This window comes from Lethenteron reissneri, chromosome 60 (assembly GCF_015708825.2).
Source record: "Lethenteron reissneri isolate LAM-NWPU_2019-01 chromosome 60, ASM1570882v1, whole genome shotgun sequence".
Lineage (NCBI taxonomy): Eukaryota > Metazoa > Chordata > Hyperoartia > Petromyzontiformes > Petromyzontidae > Lethenteron > Lethenteron reissneri.
In genome coordinates, this window is record NC_083838.1 from 1558617 (window position 1) to 1580076 (window position 21460).

The following is a 21460-nucleotide window of genomic DNA, read 5'->3' on the forward strand; positions in this document are numbered from 1 at the left end:
CCAACCACCACCAACAACCACCACCAACAACCACCACCAACCACCACAAAGCCAACAAGCCCAGCCATGACGGCCCGATACGACCGCGCCATCACCGTCTTCTCGCCCGACGGCCACCTCTTCCAGGTGGAATACGCCCAGGAAGCCGTGAAGAAGGGCTCCACGGCGGTACGTATCCCTCTTGCTCTTCCATTAGAACGATAACCGAGATGTTTGTGTGGTTCCTTAAAGTTTTGTTAATTCATTCAGACGGAGTGGACGTTTGCGGCCTATGCTCGGGCCTACTCGAAGCCCACGGCCTTGCCTAGAACCCGCGCCGTCGGTGGCCGTTGAGCGGCCGGGCGCGGCTTCTAGGCGAGGGTCGGTCCCGGTTTTTTTTTTGCATTGTCATGTGGCCGAACGCTTAACAATGATAAATGTTTTTAAAGTAAAAATTTGCTTTCCTCGTGCCGATGAAAGTTAACGCGCGGCTCACTCTGCCTTTTGTAAGATATAACGACGGCGCACTCGCGAAATATTAAATTCTGCCCATTCAACTTGCGGGCCATGCGGCCCAAGACACGGGCACACACGGGGTGGTCATTCGGCAGTGGATTTGGCAAGAGGGCTTTACGTTATTGTTGTTATTATAGTTATTATAGTTATTGTTTATATACTTGCAGTCCTGTGGACTTACATAGAGATCCATAAACATCCATAGACTCGCATAGAGTGACTTTACCATAGACTCGCATAGAGACTCATTTAGATACCCATTGATTCGTATAGCGACCCATAGACTCGTATGGAGACTAAATCATAGACTCGCATAGATACTGATTTAGATACCCATAGTTTCGCATAGTTTTAGGTATAACCCTGTGAGCCATGCGGCTCTTGACTCGGGTGCAACCGCAACAAAAGAAAAAGATGAACAAGAAACATCTTAAAGCTACTACACGCAACAGAAAAATCCTGGAAAAAACAGCAACAGTCTTCTAGAAAAAAACAGCGTTTCAACGCTGTGTGCTAATATCCCAGTGGGATGCAAGTCAAACAATAACATCCATAAGACAATGTAGATTAAAGTTATCAGGCTAACTCTGTACTACAACAAACAAACACGGCTAAACCAAAACGTTTTCAAAATCACCAATATAAAGCTATGAAAACAATGTAACAGCGATCATAGGAACTGTGATTCAAATTCAACAATAAACGATATACATAACACGTATGACCAAACTTTGCAGGCATGGTTGGCAGCATGAGTCACTCCATAACAGCAGGAGTATAAGTAGCAGAATACAAACTTTTCAATACACCTTTAGAGACCCGTAGACTCACATAGATACCCATAGGCTCGCATATAGAGGCTATGCCACAGACTTGCATAGAGACTCATTTTAGATACCCATAGATTCGCATAGCGACCCATAGACTCGTATGGAGACTATACCATAGACTGACGTACAGATTTGCTTAGAGACCCATGGACTCGCATAGAGACTCATTTAGAGAACTATAGAATCGCCGAGTTACCCATAGACTCGTATGGAGACCATACCATAGACTCTTACAGAGACTCATTTAGATACCCATAGACTCGCATACTCATTTAGATACCCATGGATTCGCCTAGACACACATTAACTCGCATCGAGACCGTGTCATTAATATTGCCACTGAATTGCCAATTAAAATATCGGGGCGGCTTAGAAGGGGGGAGCTTGGATCGTGTCTGAATGGGGAAGTGTTGTGCACACAACAGGTGCTATAGGCCGCCGTGTGCCTACCTTGTAGGCAGTACAGATTGTTGTACAGTACTTCTATGCTCGCGCGTCCTCAATAGCTCCCCGCATTCAAACAAGCAGCATTGACCAGCGCGGTGAAGTATGGTCATTCCCACCCCCCCCCCCCCGCAAAACTTACATTATTTCACTCGTTTCTAGATTTTATCTCATGATCACAAAACCTCCTTAAATTAACAAAGATTCCCTCGTAGACATAATAGACTGTTGAGGCAAGTGTTGTTAGCGAGCAGCACCTATGATGGCCGACACAGAACACGAGAGGGGTGGGTGGCCAGCACCACGCCTGACCGCCTTTGTCTCCCCAGTGGCGATGTTTACTACACACCGCACCAGGTACTCATTTGAGACTGAGTAGACCTAGGTGAGACCCATCATCACTGGTGGTGGCCGTGGGCGTGAATCGAACTCGGGTCCCCGGGTTCGTAGCGCTAACCGCTACACCACCGCTCCAAACACACGCACACTCGAATACAAAGGCAAATACAGTATCAGCTTCGTAACCATTAACAGACAGTTGGGGCATTTCTACTCGCGAGCACTGGGTGGGTGGGTGGCAGAGGTCGCAAACGGGGTTTGATTCCTTACCCGTACCCGGCCGCACTAGGGTAACAAACGGGTACCCGTACCCGTACCCGGCCGGGTATGGGTACCCGTTCCCTACCCGTACCCTACCCGAAATGAGTGACAAACGGTGACTCACCAGTGACTCACGGCCTACCCGTACCCGGCAGCACCAGGGTCGCAAACGGGTACCCGTACCCGGCCGGGTACTGGTAGCCAGGTATCGGGTAGGGTACGGGTATCGGGTACCCGGTTGCGACCTCTGGTGGGTGGGTTGGTGGGTGGGGTGTGTGCGGTGTGGCCAATGCCCGTGATAACCCGTTCACCTGCGTTTCCTACCTGTGCTCCCTCCGGCTGTCCCAACCCTAGGTGGGCATCCGAGGGCTGGACATCGTGGTGCTGGCCGTTGAGAAGAAGTCTGTGGCCAAGCTCCAGGAGGAGAGGACAGTCCGCAAGATCTGTGCTCTCGATGACCACGTCTGCATGGCCTTCGCCGGTGCGGAGGGGGGTCAGAGGGACATGTCGGAGGGGGGTGGGGGGCAGAGGGAGATGTCGGAGGAGGGTGGGGGCGGTGGTGGGGGGCAGGCAGGTGGCAGCGGTTGCTCTAGTGGAGGTGGAAAATGTTGGGGCCCGGGAGAGGGTGGGGGCAGTATAGTAGTAGGTTTTTACCCTTTTAAACTGTCCAACACCAATGGGGACTAGGCTCTAAAGAAAGCCGACTAGGCTCTAAAGAAAGCCGTCTCGGGTGTGGACCAATCAACTTCAAGGACAGTGCATATTATTATCATTATCAGAGTTGCTTCTTTTTGTTTGCTTTTTTGACTACTTGTGTTGTGGTTATTGCAAACATGATGCCTTGAATAAAGGTGTCAGTTTTGTACCAGTTTAAAAGGGTAAAAACCTACTACTATATTTTGCCACTGGTAAAAGAGGTCTCATAGTGAGGGTGGGGGCAGTCGTGGAGTGCAATGTTAACTACCTCGCCTGGTATACAGGAGGTTGTGGGTTCGATCCCAGGCTTGACTGATACCTTTCTATCTGGCAACAAAACTGACACCTTTTTTACAAGGAGTCATGTTTGCATAAACCACAATACCTGCTCCTTTTGGCGTCATCTGGTCCAACCCATGTGAGACTAGGCTCTAAGGAAAGCTGTCTCGGGTGTGGACCAATCAACTTCAAGGACAGTGCATACATTATCAGAGATATGTTTTTTGTTTGCATTACGGCTGCAGGTATTGTGGTCTATGCAAAAAAAGGTGTCAGTTTTGTTGCCAGATAGAAGGGTAAAAAAACAATTATCAAAGTTATTGCACTTAATTTTTATTCTTCCGGTCTCCATTCCGATGACGCACACGCACGTGGACATATATAGCAGTCAAATACTCTTAAACGCACATTTATAAATATGGAGGGAAATACCGGAGAACCCAGAGAAAAATCCACAGGACCACGGGAAGACAGACCAGGCAAGCTCCAAATACACATGACGTACGCGTACGTCATCGGAAGGCAGACTGATGCCGTGCAAGTACGCACGGGACAGGAAAACTTAAGGCTGAAAGCGTCAACGCATGGAACTCGTTCTTGGTCTGTCCGTGCGTCCGTGCCACAGGGTTGACGGCAGATGCGCGGATCGTGATCAACCGTGCGCGCGTCGAGTGCCAGAGCCACAAGCTGACGGTGGAGGACCCCGTCACGGTGGAGTACATCACGCGCTACATCGCGGGCCTCAAGCAGGTAGAATGCGATGTTTCGCTTTGCGCCCGGGCTCGATGGACCCTCCGTGAGACCCGCTCCAGGATATTTGGCCTGTTAAAAACTAGAAACGAAAAGCTGTTCTGGATTTTAGCAGGTAAGGCCCACTGAGCTATGTGGTCTCTTTTTAAATCCTTTATATTAAGTTCGCTTGCTTGCTTGCTTGCGCGCTTACGACCGTGCAAATCTTTCGTCCTCAGGTGAAGAACAGGTCTGTCGGGGAGACAGACCTGTTCTTCACCTGAGGACGGCTGCTTGCGTTGTGGCCGAAACGTCGTGAGAATTATTTTATTATGTTTTATTTTCATTATTTTATTATTTCCCTTCTACGTGACTTTACCGAAAGAACCAAGAAGATGCAAGTATTGTGCTTAATGTAAGCATGATTCCTTGCAAAAGGTGTCAGTTTTTGTTGCCAGAAAAAAGGGGAAAAACCCCTATTAGTATAAATAAGGTAGTTAACATCTCACCACCCACTCTTTACCCCACCACACGTGACCTGGTGGAACACCCACGTTCCTCGAAATAAACCGTCGATGCCGCCCCCCTCCCCAACACCCCTCCTCCTCCCCTGTCAATGTCTCCCCCCCCCCCCCCCAGCGCTACACACAAAGCAATGGGCGTCGTCCGTTTGGTATCTCGTCTCTGCTCGTGGGGTTCGATCAAGACGGGACTCCCCGACTCTACCAGACCGACCCGTCCGGCACCTATCACGCGTGGAAGGTCTCGTGCGCACACCGATACCGACACTCGGCGACAACGCCAGGCCACGCCACGCCAGGTGCACCTTGAGGGCACCGCGCTAAGCGGTTGACGGAAGGCTCGCTCGCTGACGCAGGAGGTCACGCACAAAGACAATTAAGGTTTTAAAAATCTGGTCCCAATGACAAAGATGCTTCGTATAGCCTTAACAGGCTGTCGGGGCAAGTGCTGTTGGCGAGCACTTTTGTTGAAGGCCGGAACGGCACACGAGGGGGTGGGTGGCCAGCACCACGCCCGGCCGCCTTTGTCTCTCGCCCAGTAGCGATGTTTACTGCACACAGCGCTAGGTACTCGCTTAAGGCCGAGTCGACCTAGTGGAGGCACAGGACTGGTTCTGAGCATCGTTAATGGTGTTGGCCGTGAGCGGGAATCGAATGCAGGTCGTCGGGTTTCGTCACACAGCAGCGCGCTAACCGCTACACTACCGCTAACTACTACACTACCGCACGCATGTATATGACCAAGATCAAAGTCCCCCATGTAGCTCCTAACAGGCTGTTGGGGCAAGTGCTCTTGACGAGCACCTGTAAAGGCCGGCACGGCACGTGAAAGCTGTGGGTGGCCAGCACCACGCCCCGCCGCCTTTGTCTCTTCCCCAGTGCCGATGTTAGTACACCGCCGCTCCAGATACTCGCGTGATGCCGAGTCGACCCAGACGAAGCCACGGATCGCTTCAGATATTCATCACTGCGGGTTGGCCGGGTTGTGGAGTGCAGCGTGCCACTAACTAGCTACTTAATTAACTTTTTTATAATTTTACCATGTAAGGCCCACTCGGCTGTATAGGTATTTTTCGGAAGCGACCTGGCTCTCAGAAATGAGAGCTCAAGGAAGTGGCTTGTCGCGTGGAAATTTACGGCAGACAAATATCCTCAACGCGTGGCGACGTTGATTCAAAATGTGGCGGGAAAAACTGGAGGACCCGGAGAGAAATCCACGCGACCACGGGGAGAGAGAGAGACATGGAAACTCCAAATATACAGCAGCAGGCGTCGTCAGGATCGGGATCGAACCCACGACCTGCTCCACAACAAGGGAGGGAGTTAACATCTCCTAGCCACCGTGATGATGATGATGATGAGAGAGACAGCAAACTGTAAATATACAGCAGCAGGCGTCAGGGTCGGGATCGAACCCACGACCTCCTGCATATCAGGCGAGGTAGTTAACATCTCCTAGCCACCACGGCGCACCACACACACACGTACAGCAGCACGGCTCCCATCGTGCCTTTGCGCGTACGTCGGCGCGACCACCCCATCGCACGGGGGGAGGGAGGGGGGGGGGGCAATGTGCTCGGCACGGTGTACGTGACGCCGACGATTTGCAACGAGGTCAAAACCGCCGGCGTTGTCCATCCCCCCCCACCACCGCTTGCAGGCGAACGCCATCGGCCGCAGCGCCAAGACAGTGCGCGAGTTCCTGGAAAAGAACTACACGGAGGAGGCGATCGCTACGGACGCGCAGGCCATCAAGCTCGCCATCCGCGCCCTGCTGGAGGCACGGGGGACGCACGGGGAGACACGGGGGGGGGGGGGGGGCGGGGGGGGCACGGGACGTACGTAGCCAACCGTGCTAATCGGAGGTGCCGGAGGACACGGGGAGGACACGGGGAGGACACACGGGGAGGGGGGCACGAAGGGGACACGTGGGACACGTGGGGACACGGGGTGGGATACGGGGGCATGCGGGGACACACAGAGACACACCGGGGGAGACGCGGAGAGATGTGACACACGGGGAGACACCGGGACACGCAGAGGGCACAGGAACACTTGCGGGGACACGCAGGGGAGACGTGAGGATGCCTGGGCGGGGGATACGAGGTGTGGGGTTGTTGTGATGATGATGTGGGATTGTTGTGATGACGATGATGGTGAGCTGTGGAGTTGTGATGATGATGATGTGGGGTTGTTGTGATGATGATGTGGGATTGTTGTGATAATGACGATGTGTGGGGTTGTGATGATGATGTGGGGTTGTTGTGATGACGATGTGTGGGATTGTGCGTCTCAGGTGGTGCAGTCTGGGGGTAAGAACATCGAGCTCGCTGTCATGCAGAGAAACAAGCATCTCAAGGTACAGGAGCTGGACATTGTGTTCCAGTACAGTAAACTCATGATAACCTCGGTGGTGGTGGGTGGGGTGGTGGTGGGTGGGGTGGTGGGTGGGGTGGTGGGTGGGGTGGTGGTGGGTGGGGTGGTGGGTGGGGGTGGTGGGTGGGGGTGGTGGGTGGGGGTGGTGGGTGGGGGTGGTGGGTGGGGGTGGTGGGTGGGGGTGGTGGGGGGTGGTGGGGGGTGGTGGTGAGGTGGTGGGGTGGGGTGGTGGTGGGTGGGGTGGTGGGTGGGGTGGTGGGTGGGGGTGGTGGGTGGGGTGGTGGGGTGGTGGTGGATGGGCGGTGGTGGGTGGGGTGGTGGTGGATGGGCGGTGGTGGGTGGCGGAGGTGGGTGGGGTGGTGGGTGGGGTGGTGGTGAGTGGGGTTGTGGTTGGTCATCAGTGCAGGAGTGGTTGGTGGTGGGTTAACCCTTAAATCCGCGAATATTCAACCCTTCTTCTTGGTTTCGTAGAAGGGAAATAATATAATAATAATAAAAATTAAACATAAAATAATTTTCACGACGTTTCGGCTACAATGCAAGCAGCCCGTCCTCAGGTGAAGAACAGGTCTATCAGGAAGACAGCGTCTGAATGCCACACTCCATCCCAAACCGTGCCACACTCCCAAACCGTGCCACGCTCCCTCCCAAACCGTGCCACGCTCCCTCCCAAACCGTGCCACACTCCCAAACCGTGCCACACTCCCAAACCGTGCCACGCTCCCTCCCAAACTGTGCCACACTCCCAAACCGTGCCACACTCTCTCCCAGACCGTGCCACACTCCCTCCCAAACCGTGCCACACTCCCAAACCGTGCCACACTCTCTCCCAGACCGTGCCACACTCCCTCCCAAACCGTTCCACACTACCAAACCGTGCCACGCTCCCTCCCAAACCGTTCCACACTACCAAACCGTGCCACACTCTCTCCCAGACCGTGCCACGCTCCCTCCCAAACCGTGCCACACTCCCAAATCGTGCCACACTCTCTCCCAGACCGTGCCACACTCCCTCCCAAACCGTGCCACGCTCCCTCCCAAACTGTGCCACACTCCCAAACCGTGCCACACTCTCTCCCAGACCGTGCCACACTCCCTCCCAAACCGTGCCACACTCCCAAACCGTGCCACACTCTCTCCCAAACCGTGCCACACTCCCTCCCAAACCATGCCACACTCCCAAACCGTGCCACGCTCCCTCCCAAACCGTGCCACGCTCCCTCCCAAACCGTGCCACACTCCCTCCTGGTTGACCTTGCGGGAGCCTCGGTGCGTCTGCCAACCTGAAGACGTGTACCGGTGAAGTTATTGTATTTTAGTTTCTCTTCCGATTCTCAGAGCCTAGGAGGGAAACACGGTGTGCATGCTGGACTTGATGATGACGGTGCCGCTGACGATGCCGCCTTGCCCCGTTGCAGATTCTGGAGGCGGAGGAGATCGAGGTGTACGTGAGCGAGATCGAGAAGGAGAAGGAGGAAGAAGCGGAGAAGAAGAAGCAGAAGAAGTCCTCGACTTAGAATGACGGACGCGCTCACGCACACACGTACACACACGCACACACGTACACACACACACGCACACACGTACGCAGACGCGCACACGTACACACGTACACACACACGTACACACGTACACACACGCAGACGCGCACACGTACACACACACAGACGCACGCACGCGCACACGCGCAGACGTGCACACGTACACACTTACACACTTACACACACGCACACACGTACACACGTAGACGCGCACACGTACACACACACAGACGCGTACACGTAGACACGCACACAGACACGCACACAGACACGCACACAGACGCAAACGCAGACGCAGACACACAAACAAAGATGCACACATACTCGCACAAATACTCGCACAAATGCACACGCAGACAGACAACACACACAGGACATTTTTAGACCCAGACAATGCACACACGTACACGCATAGACACACAGATAACAAAGACAAAGATGCCCCGTATCGGCTTCAGAGAATGTTGGCGCAAATAGTACCAGCGAGCGCCTCTATGAAGGCCGGCACGGCACACGAGGGGGTGGGTGGCCAGCACCACGCCCGGCCGCCTTTGTCTCCCCAGTGGCGACGCTTACCACTACGCACCGCACCAGGTACTCGATTGAGTCGACCTAGGGGAGGCCCAGGACCAGTTCGGATAATCGTCACCGGCGTCGTCCGTGAGCGGGAACCGAAGCTCGGATCCGTAGCGCGATCGCGCTCACCGCTGTGCCACCGCTCCCCACACAACACACGCACGTCAACAATGCACACGCACACGACAACAGTACGCACACGCGCACTCGTGTCTGTGCGCGCGCCCACATACAGACCCTAAAGTTCACGTCGCGTGCACGTTTGCCCCCCCTCTACTGGCCCTCCCCCCCCCCGCTGCCCCCCCCCCGCCCCCCACTTGAACGAGTTGAGGATTGAGCGTCAGAGTTCTTTTGTAACTTGGGCTTCTAATAAACTCGGGCTGGCGTTCATGCGGCGGTGTGTGTGCGTGTGTGTAACCCCGTGCGTGTGTGTGACCCAGACAGCTGCCTGCCGAGTTGCACACTCGGTACACGTGATACACACGCAGTACACGCAGTACACACTACATACGCAGTACACACTACACACAGTACACACAGTACACACAAACAGTACACAGTACACACGCAGTACACACAATACACGCAGTACACACTACACGCAGTACACACAGTACACACAAACAGTACACAGTATACAAACAGTACACAGTATACACGCAGTACACACTACTCACGCAGTACGTAGTACACACGCAGTACACACAGTACAAAGTACACACGCAGTACGTAGAACAACACAGTACACACGCAGTACATAGTACAGTACACGCAGTGCACACGCAGTACACAGTACACACACCGTACACACGCAGTATACACACAGTACACACGCAGTACACAGTACACACGCAGTATACACACAGTACACACCGTACACACGCAGTACACACACAGTACACACGGTAGCGAGACTTGTGGAGTAATCCTGCTGTTTCGCTCCTTCAGCAAGAGTGGTGGTGGTGGTGGTGGGATGAGTGAATGCGTGTCCGTGACGATGGGTATCCATTGCCGGTTGGGTCAAATAGCCCAAGTCTGGCTGTCGCCTGATGAAGCTGGTTGTAATTACCGGTGAAACGTCGAACTCAGATTGTAAATGTTGTGGCTTGGCTCTCCAACATACAACCGGTGTGGTGTACTAGTATACTACACTATACACTACACTATACACTACACTACTATACACTATACACTACTATACATTACACTATACACTACACTATACTACTATATACTACACTATAGACTACACTACTATACACTCCACTGTACACTATACACTACTATACACTACACTATACACTACTATACACTATCCACTAAACTATACACTACTATACACTACATTACTATACACGACACACTACACTACTATACACTACACTTATATACTGCACTATACACTACTATATACTACACACTACTATACACTACACTACTATACACTACACTACTATTCACTACACACTAGTGCTGTACTAGTGACGAATTGGCCACGTGCTGTTTTACGTGACAACCCTCACTATTCGGCTGTGTCGGGTGGTGGCGGGTGTTAACGTTACCGGGCCCGGCCACCAGATGGTGGACGCGGCGTTCATGCAGTGGACTGCACAGAGAGAGAGAGACACGTGAACTCCAAATACACAGCAGCAGGCGTCGTCAAGGTCTGGATAGAGCCCACGCCCTCCTCCATACCAGGCGAGGTAGTTAACATCTAGCCACCGTGATGATGAGAGAGAGAGACACGCAAACTACAAATATACAGCAGCAGGCGTCTTCAGGGTCGGGATCGAACCCACCACCTCCTGTACACCAGGCGAGGTAGTTAAAATCTCCTAGCCACCGTGATGATGATGATGAGCGAGACACGCAAACTCCAAATATACAGCAGCAGGCATCGTCAGGGTCGGGATCGAACCCACGACCTCCTGCACACCAGGCGAGGTAGTTAACATCTCCTAGCCACCGTGATGATGATGATGAGCGAGACACGCAAACTCCAAATATACAGCAGCAGGCATCGTCAGGGTCTGGATCGAACCCACGACTTCCTGCACACCAGGCGAGGTAGTTAACATCTCCTGGCCACCGTGGCGTTCAAGGTCCACATACACACCCACAAACTCTGACAGGCGACATTCTGTCACGGGACCATTTACCAGACTCGTGAGCGAGCACATGTGAAGGGCAGAAGCGGTCACGCGAGTGGGTGGGTGGCCGTCGCCATGACCCGGCCGCCTTTGTCTCCCTAACGGCGGCGATTACACACCGCACCAGGTACTCGTTTGAGAGAGATATAGGAAGATGAGCACGTTGCATTCAGGAATTATTTATCTCCATCCAGCAGTGGATATACCATGGTGGTAGTGATTACACTGAGGAACACGTGGGGTAGAGACATCACCAACATCACATTGATCACCCAGCAGTGGATAGACCATGGTAATGGTGATTACACTGAGGAACACGTGGGGTAGAGACATCACCAACACCACATTGATCATCCAGCAGTGGATATACCATGGTGATGGTGATTACACTGAGGAACACGCAGGGTAGATACATCACCAACACCACATTGATCACCCAGTAGTGGATATACCATGGTGGTGGTGATTACACTGAGGATCAAGTGGGGTAGAGACGTCACCACCATCACATTGATCACCCAGTAGTGGATATACCATGGTGATGGTGATTGCACTGAGGAGCACGTGGGGTAGAGACGTCACCACCATCACATTGATCACCCAGTAGTGGATATACCATGGTGATGGTGATTGCACTGAGGAGCACGTGGGGTAGAGGCGTCACCACCATCACATTGATCACCCAGTAGTGGATATACCATGGTGATGGTGATTGCACTGAGGAGCACGTGGGGTAGAGGCGTCACCACCATCACATTGATCACCCAGTAGTGGATATACCATGGTGATGGTGATTGCACTGAGGAGCACGTGGGGTAGAGGCGTCACCACCATCACATTGATCACCCAGTAGTGGATATACCATGGTGATGGTGATTGCACTGAGGAGCACGTGGGGTAGAGGCGTCACCACCATCCACAGCGCTGAGAGGAGTGGGACCTGGGCAGGACGTCGTCACGGCCAGAAAGTGACGATGATGACGATGGCGATGATGATGGTGATGATGATGGCGATTACCATGATGATGATGACGACGATGAGCATGATGATGATGATGACGATTACCATGATGATGACGATGACCAAGATGATGACCATGATGATGATGACGATGATTATGACCATGATGATGATGATGATGACGATTACCATGATGATGACCATGATGATGATGATGATGACGATTACCATGATGATGACGATGACCAAGATGATGACCATGATGATGATGACGATGATGATGACCATGATGATGACGATGACCATGATGATGATGACGACGATGATGGTGATGATGGCGATGGTGATGACGATGACCATGATGATGACGATGATGATGATGACGATGATGATGATGATGACGATGACGATGATGACGATGACGATGATGACGATGATGATGATGACGATGATGATGACCATAATGATGACGATGATGATGATGGTGACGATGATCCAACGATGGTCGAGACTCATCACAGAGCGGCAAGCCGAGCGGTCACCCAACGGGGAGACGGAGCGACGGAATCCAACCCCCAACGCGAAGCCCCGTGACCCACAACGCGCCAAGCCCCTTCACCCCCCGCCCCCGCACGTGAACTCCCTGAGCCCCATGGAACTCCGCAGCGTGGCCCCTGAGCCTGAACCCTGCAGCACAGAGACCACGGCCACAACCCACAGAGCCACAACCCGCAGGGCCACAACCCGCAGAGCCACGGCCACAACCAACAGAGCCACAACCAACAGAGCCACAACCCACAGAGCCACAACCCACAGAGCCACAACCAACAGAGCCACTACCCACAGAGCCACAACCAACAGAGCCACAACCCACAGAGCCACAACCAACAGTGCCACAACCCACAGAGCCACAACCAACAGTGCCACAACCCACAGAGCCACAACCCACAGAGCCACAACCAACAGAGCCACAACCCACAGAGCCACAACCCACAGAGCCACAACCAACAGAGCCACAACCCACAGAGCCACAACCAACAGTGCCACAACCCACAGAGCCACAACCTACAGAGTCACAACCAACAGTGCCACAACCCACAGAGCCACAACCCACAGAGTCACAACCAACAGTGCCACAACCCACAGAGCCACAACCAACAGAGCCACAACCAACAGAGCCACTACCCACAGAGCCACAACCAACAGAGTCACAACCAACAGAGCCACAACCCACAGAGCCACAACCCACAGAGCCACAACCAACAGAGCCACAACCCACAGAGCCACAACCAACAGAGCCACAACCCACAGAGCCACAACCAACAGAGTCACAACCAACAGAGCCACAACCCACAGAGCCACAACCCACAGAGCCACAACCAACAGAGCCACAACCCACAGAGCCACAACCAACAGTGCCACAACCCACAGAGCCACAACCTACAGAGTCACAACCAACAGAGCCACAACCCACAGAGCCACAACCCACAGAGCCACAACCAACAGTGCCACAACCCACAGAGCCACAACCAACAGTGCCACAACCCACAGAGCCACAACCAACAGTGCCACAACCAACAGAGCCACAACCCACAGAGCCACAACCAACAGTGCCACAACCCACAGAGCCACAACCAACAGTGCCACAACCCACAGAGCCACAACCAACAGAGCCACAACCCACAGAGCCACAACCCACAGAGCCACAACCAACAGAGCCACAACCCACAGAGCCACAACCAACAGAGCCACAACCCACAGAGCCACAACCCACAGAGCCACAACCAACAGAGCCACAACCCACAGTGCCACAACCCACAGTGCCACAACCCACAGAGCCACAACCCACAGAGCCACAACCAACAGAGCCACAACCCACAGAGCCACAACCAACAGTGCCACAACCCACAGAGCCACAACCCACAGTGCCACAACCCACAGAGCCACAACCAACAGAGCCACAACCCACAGAGCCACAACCAACAGTGCCACAACCCACAGAGCCACAACCCACAGTGCCACAACCCACAGAGCCACAACCAACAGAGCCACAACCCACAGAGCCACAACCAACAGTGCCACAACCCACAGAGCCACAACCCACAGTGCCACAACCCACAGAGCTCTCAACACTCCTGGAGCCAGCGAACCGCTCCGAGAGACGGCAACTCGTGTGAGAGGTGGGGGGGGGGAGATGGGAGATAGGGAGAGGGGGGAGAGATAGGCAGAGAGATGTTAAAGAGGGGGGGGGAGATAGGGAGGGGGGTGAGAGGTAAGAGAGGGGGGGGAGATAGGGAGAGGGGGGGAGAGGTGAGAGAGAGGTAAGAGAGAGGGGGGAGGGAGAGAGATAAGGGGAGGGGGGAGGGGGGTGAAATGGGGCAAGGTGATGTTGGGGTGTGTGAGAGAGTGGAGGATGTGAGTTTGGTGGTGGTGGTGTTAGTGGTGGTGGTGATGGTGATAGTGGTGATGGTGATAGTGGTGATGGTGGTGGTAGTGATGGTAGTGGTGGTGATGGTGGTGGTAGAGATGGTGATGGTGGTGATGGTGATGGTGGTGGGTGGTGGTAGAGATGGTGATGGTGGTGATGGTGGTGGTGATGGTGGTGATGGTAGTGGTGGTGATGGTGGTGGTAGAGATGGTGATGGTGGTGATGGTGATGGTGGTGGGTGATGGTAGTGGTGGTGATGGTGGTGATGGTGGTGCTGCTGGTAGTGGTGGTGTATCGGTAGTTGTGGTGGTAGTGGTGGTGGCAGTGGTGATATCGGTGGTTGTGGTGTTAGTGGTAGTAGCGATGGTAGTGGTGGTAGTGGTGGTTGTTGTGGCGGTGGTGGCGGCGGTGGTGGTGGTAGCGGTGGTTGCGGTGGTTGTGGTGGTAGTGGTGGTAGTGGTGGTTGCGGTGGTAGTGGTGGTTGTTGTGGCGGTGGTGGTTGTGGTGGTAGTGGTAGTTGCGGTGGAAGCGTTAATAGTGGTGGTAGTGGTGGTTGTTGTGGCGGTGGTGGCGGTGGTGGTGTTCGTAGCGTTAGTTGTGGTGGCAGCGTTAACAGCGGTGGTAGTGGTGGTGGTAGCGGTGGTTGTGGTGGTAGTGGTGGTGGTTGCGGTGGTAGTGGTGGTAGCGGTGGTTGTGGTAGTAGCAGTGGTAGTAGCAGTGGTAGCGGTGGTTGTGGTGGTAGCAGTGGTAGTAGTGGTGGTGGTTGTGGTATTGGTGGTGGTTGTGTTCAGGGTTCCGGTTATCAGGTCAGCAGGTGACAGCTCACCCGCTGAGTCAGGTGAGTCACGTGAGAGGGGAGGGAGGGAGGGGTGAAGGAATTCAGCCAATGCAGGTGATGTTCCATGACGTCACGGCCTCAGGTGTGGAGGCCAGTTATGTTCACAAACGCGCCCACGCGATCGGATTCTGGGCAAAGCTTTCTAAAAATAGACGCGGGGCCTGCTAAAAATAGAGGCATGGTGGAGAGGCAAAGTGGACGGGTGGAGATACAAGAAGATAGGTAGGGAGAAAGGCAGGTAAACGCGAACTCTTACACTACACTACCTCATTGGAACCTCATTTGGCAGTAAAAAATATGATAATTGGTTTTTGACCCTTCTATCTGGCAACAAAACTGAAGCCTTTTTTTTTATTCCTTTATATTAAGTTCGCTTGCTTGCTTGCGTGCTTGCGTGCTTGCTTGCTTACGACCGTGCAAATCTTTCGGTCGTTTGTAACCCACTTCCCGTGATCCAATCGAGCTGACGTTTTCCACACAGACTCGTTGTGCGTGACAATTAATTTTCGTGAAAAACAATTTGCTAAATTTTACACTATTTAGGGAAAAATAAATAAATATTTAATTACCAATTGCTTAATGCTGGCAGACAATCATCTGACCCATAGGTGGCAGCCATCTCAAGCGAGAGGACGAGAGGACTCTAGCCGCCACGCATATACAGGATTTAGAGTGAAAAACTTTGTTTTTACGGGTTAATTTTTTCAGATGAGTGCGCCTTTGGCGTCATCTGGTCCAACACCATGTGAGACTAGGCTCTAAGGAAAGCTGTCTCGGGTGTGGACCAATCAACTTCAAGGACAGTGAATATCATTTTCAGAGTTATGTTTTTGTTTGCATTATGACTGCAGGTATTGTGGACTATGCATACATGACTCCTCGTACAAAAGGTGTCAGTTTTGTTGCCAGATAGAAGGGTAAAAAAACAATTATCATATTTTTTACTGGCAAATGAGGCTCCAATGGTGTAAATGCTTACCCCGAGCTCTCATACTCTGATGGTACATTGTCTTTGAGTTGTGCGCCTTTTGGCGTCATCTGCTCCAACACCATGTGAGACTAGGCTCTAAGAAAAGCTGTCTCGGGTGTGGACCAATCAACTTCAAGGACAGTGCACATTATCAGAGTTATGTTTTTTGTTTGCATTATTACTGCAGGTATTGTGGTCTATGCAAACATGACTCCTCGTAAAAAAAGGTGTCAGTTTTGTTGCCAGATAGAAGGGTAAAAAACCAATTATCACTACACTACCTCTTACACTACACTACCTCTTACACTACACTACCCCTTACACTACACTACCTCTTACACTACACTACCTCTTACACTACACTACCCCTTACACTACACTACCCCTTACACTACACTACCTCTTACACTACACTACCCCTTACACTACACTACCCCTTACACTACACTACCTCTTACACTACACTACCCCTTACACTACACTACATCTACACTACACTACCTCTTACACTACACTACCTCTTACACTACACTACCTCTTACACTACACTACCCCTTACACTACACTACCTCTTACACTACACTACCTCTTACACTAACTACCCCTTACACTACAACTACCTCTTACACTACACTACATCTAACACTACACTACCTCTTACACTACACTACCTCTTACACTACACTACCTCTTACACTGCACTACATCTAACACTACACTACCTCTTACACTACACTACCCCTTACACTACACTACCCCTTACACTACACTACCTCTTACACTACACTACCCCTTACACTACACTACCCTTACACTACACTACCGCTTACACTACACTACCCCTTACACTACACTACCCCTTACACTACACTACCTCTTACACTACACTACCCCTTACACTACACTACCTCTTACACTACACTACCCCTTACACTACACTACCTCTTACACTACACTACCGCTTACACTACACTACCCTTACACTACACTACCTCTTACACTACACTACCCCTTACACTACACTACCTCTTACACTACACTACCCCTTACACTACACTACCCCTTACACTACACTACCTCTTACACTACACTACCCCTTACACTACACTACCTCTTACACTACACTACCTCTTACACTACACTACCCCTTACACTACACTACCTCTTACACTACACTACCTCTTACACTACACTACCTCTTACACTACACTACATCTAACACTACACTACCTCTTACACTACACTACCCCTTACACTACACTACCTCTTACACTACACTACCGCTTACACTACACTACCTCTTACACTACACTACCTCTTACACTACACTACATCTAACACTACACTACCTCTTACACTACACTACCCCTTACACTACACTACCCCTTACACTACACTACCTCTTACACTACACTACCCCTTACACTACACTACCCCTTACACTACACTACCGCTTACACTACACTACCCCTTACACTACACTACCCCTTACACTACACTACCTCTTACACTACACTACCTCTTACACTACACTACATCTAACACTACACTACCTCTTACACTACACTACCCCTAACACTACACTACCTCTTACACTACACTACCTCTTACACTACACTACCCCTTACACTACCTCTTACACTACACTACCGCTTACACTACACTACATCTAACACTACACTACATCTTACACTACACTACCTCTTACACTACACTACCCCTTACACTACACTACCTCTTACACTACACTACCGCTTACACTACACTACATCTAACACTACACTACATCTTACACTACACTACCTCTTACACTACACTACCTCTTACACTACACTACATCTAACACTACACTACCTCTTACACTACACTACCTCTTACACTACACTACCTCTTACACTACACTACCTCTTACACTACACTACCCCTTACACTACACTACCTCTTACACTACACTACCTCTTACACTACACTACCCCTTACACTACACTACCTCTTACACTACACGACCCCTAACACTAACCCTGTGTCCTCACTCACATCGCCATTGTGGAACCTGTGATGACCCGGGCATTTTTGCAGCGATACGAAATAACAAAGGTCCCCCGTGTAGCCCACACAGGGCTGTTGGGGCAAGTGCTGTTAGCGAGCAGCAGCCGGCACTGTAGCACACGAGGGGGTGGGTGGCCAGCACCACGCCCGGCCGCCTTTGTCTCCCCAACAGATCACGCACCAAGCACTCATTTGAGGCCGAGTCGAGCTAAGGGAAGCCCGGGACCAGTGTTAGTAATGGCCGTGAGCGGGATTTGAAGTTAGAGGGCGGTGGGGTGGGAGGGTCACCGGGTTCGTAGCGTAGTGCGCTAACCGCTGCGCCACCGCTCCCCCCCCACCACCACCAACAACAACGATGCACGTGGTTGGGTCAACACGTGACCGGGTCAACACGTGACCGGGTCAACACGTGGCCGGGTCAACACGTGACCGGGTCAACACGTGACCGGGTCAACACGTGACCGGGTCAACACGTGTTTGAGTCAACACGTGGCTGGGTCAACACGTGACCGGGTCAACACGTGACCGGGTCAACACGTGACCAGGTCATCACGTGGTTGGGTCAACACGTGACCGGGTCAACACGTGACCGGGTCAACACGTGGCTGGGTCTACACGTGACCGGGTCAACACGTGTTTGGGTCAACACGTGGCTGGGTCAACACGTGACCGGGTCAACACGTGACTGGGTCAACACGTGACCGGGTCATCACGTGTTTGGGTCAGCACGTGGTTGGGTCAGCACGTGGTTGGGTCAGCACGTGGCTGGGTCAGCACGTGGCTGGGTCAGCACGTGACCGGGTCAACACGTGGCTGGGTCAGCACGTGGCTGGGTCAGCACGTGGCTGGGTCAACACGTGGCTGGGTCAGCACGTGGCTGGGTCAGCACGTGGCTGGGTCAACACGTGGCTGGGTCAGCACGTGGCTGGGTCAGCACGTGACCGGGTCAACACGTGGCTGGGTCAGCACGTGGTTGGGTCAGCACGTGGTTGGGTCAACACGTGGCTGGGTCAGCACGTGGCTGGGTCAGCACGTGGCTGGGTCAACACGTGGCTGGGTCAACACGTGGCTGGGTCAACACGTGGCTGGGTCAACACGTGACCGGGTCAACACGTGGCTGGGTCAGCACGTGGTTGGGTCAGCACGTGGTTGGGTCAACACGTGGCTGGGTCAGCACGTGGTTGGGTCAACACGTGGCTGGGTCAACACGTGGCTGGGTCAGCACGTGACCGGGTCAGCACGTGGTTGGGTCAGCACGTGGTTGGGTCAGCACGTGGCTGGGTCAGCACGTGGCTGGGTCAACACGTGGCTGGGTCAGCACGTGGTTGGGTCAGCACGTGGCTGGGTCAGCACGTGGCTGGGTCAGCACGTGACCGGGTCAATACGTGGTTGGGTCAACACGTGACCGGGTCAACACGTGGTTGGGTCAAGTTTCAAATTTCATGTATTAGGTGTAGCCCTGTGAGCCATTCGGCTCTTGAATCGGGTGCAACCGCAACAAACAAACAAAAAAACAAAAACATGAGCAAGAAAACCTCTTCAAGTGACTAAGTGCAAACAGAAAATCCAAGAAAAGACAGCAAAATATTGCAGAAAAAGCACCGTACACCAACACTGTGTGCAAAAATTCCAGTGGGATGCAAGTCAAACAACAACAACAACCACAAGACAACTTAGATTAAGACCATCAGTCTAACTCCGTACTACAACAAACACACATGGCCAAACCGAACAACTTTTCAAAAATCATCAAAATAAAGCCATAAAAGCAATGAAACAGCAGTGATCATAGGAACTGTGACCGAATTTTCACATTTGAACGACGTAAACAACATGCACCACCAAACTCTGCAGCCAGTTTATACCGCGAGACTCACGGCACATCGACCGATCGCTTGCTCAGCTCAGCACGGCTCAAGTCACATGAAGGTCAACAATCTCGCCCACGTGGCCTGAACTTCTGTTACAACCTCGAAGCCGCAATTATCTCGGCTCGCCTCCGAGCGCACCGCTGCCGACAATTCCGTGCTATTGTTAGCGTACCTGTCTGCAGGTGAGTGCCTGTTGTGAGCGAGTGTACCGGACATAGCATCGTCTATTAATAGCACCACCGATTTTGTCTATTCTTAGACGAGGGTTGGTGGGGGGCCTATGCTTTAGGCTCCATCTGTAGCAACCCCCACCCCCCCATTGCCCGGGGTTGCGACTAAAGATAGGCACGTGACGTCAAGCGAAGGTTTATTAATAGAACGGAAACAATCAACGTCAGGCGCGGCGAGAGGAAACGCCGAGATGCGACAAGACGGAAGGCGTGGAATGAGGGCGGGCAGGTGCATAGGTGTGTGTGTGCGTGTGTGTTTAGGTGTGTGTGTGTGTGGAGGTGTGTGTAGGTGTGTAGGTGTGTGTGTGTGTGGAGGTGTGTGTGTAGGTGTGGAATAGGTGCGGACAGGTGCATAGGTGTGTGTTTGTAGGTGTGTGTGTGTAGGTGTGTGTTTGTAGGTGAATAGGTGTGTGTTTGTAGGCGTGGAGGTGTGTGGAGGTGTGTTAGTGTGTAGGTGTGTGTGTTTGTAGGTGTGTAGGGGTGTGTAGGTGTATAGGTGTGTGTGTGTAGGTGTGTGTGTTTGTAGATGTGTATTTGTAGGTGTGTAGGTGTGTGTTCGTGTAGGTGTGTGTGTAGGTGTGTGTGTGTGTAGGTGTGTGTATAGGTGTGTGTAGGTGTGTGTGTAGGGGTGTGTAGGTGTGTGTATGTAAATGTGTGTTTGTAGGTGTGTAGGTGTGTGTGTAGGTGTGGAGGAGAGTGTTTGTAGGTGTGTATGTGTGTTGGTGTGTGTAGGTGTGTGTGTAGGTGTGTGTAGGGGGTGTAGGTGTGTGTAGGTGTGTGGGCAGTGTGCTCATGACCTGCTCCGGTTTAACAGCAGAGGTCTCCGAATCAGTCGAGCGGCAATATCTTTTCATCGGTTGTGTAACGCTATGTGGA

At 52.5% G+C, this 21460-nt stretch overlaps 1 protein-coding gene across 1 annotated transcript; it reads left to right on the forward strand.

The window, feature by feature from the left end:
* Positions 1 to 33: 33 nt before the first annotated feature.
* Positions 34 to 9477, forward strand: LOC133357986 (proteasome subunit alpha type-7). The gene is made up of 7 exons (XM_061576237.1): positions 34 to 168; positions 2724 to 2850; positions 3970 to 4094; positions 4713 to 4835; positions 6255 to 6374; positions 6891 to 6953; positions 8389 to 9477. Exons 1-7 carry the CDS (start codon positions 67 to 69, stop codon positions 8485 to 8487), a joined length of 759 nt encoding a protein of 252 aa, XP_061432221.1. The 5' UTR covers positions 34 to 66; the 3' UTR covers positions 8488 to 9477.
* Positions 9478 to 21460: the final 11983 nt, after the last annotated feature.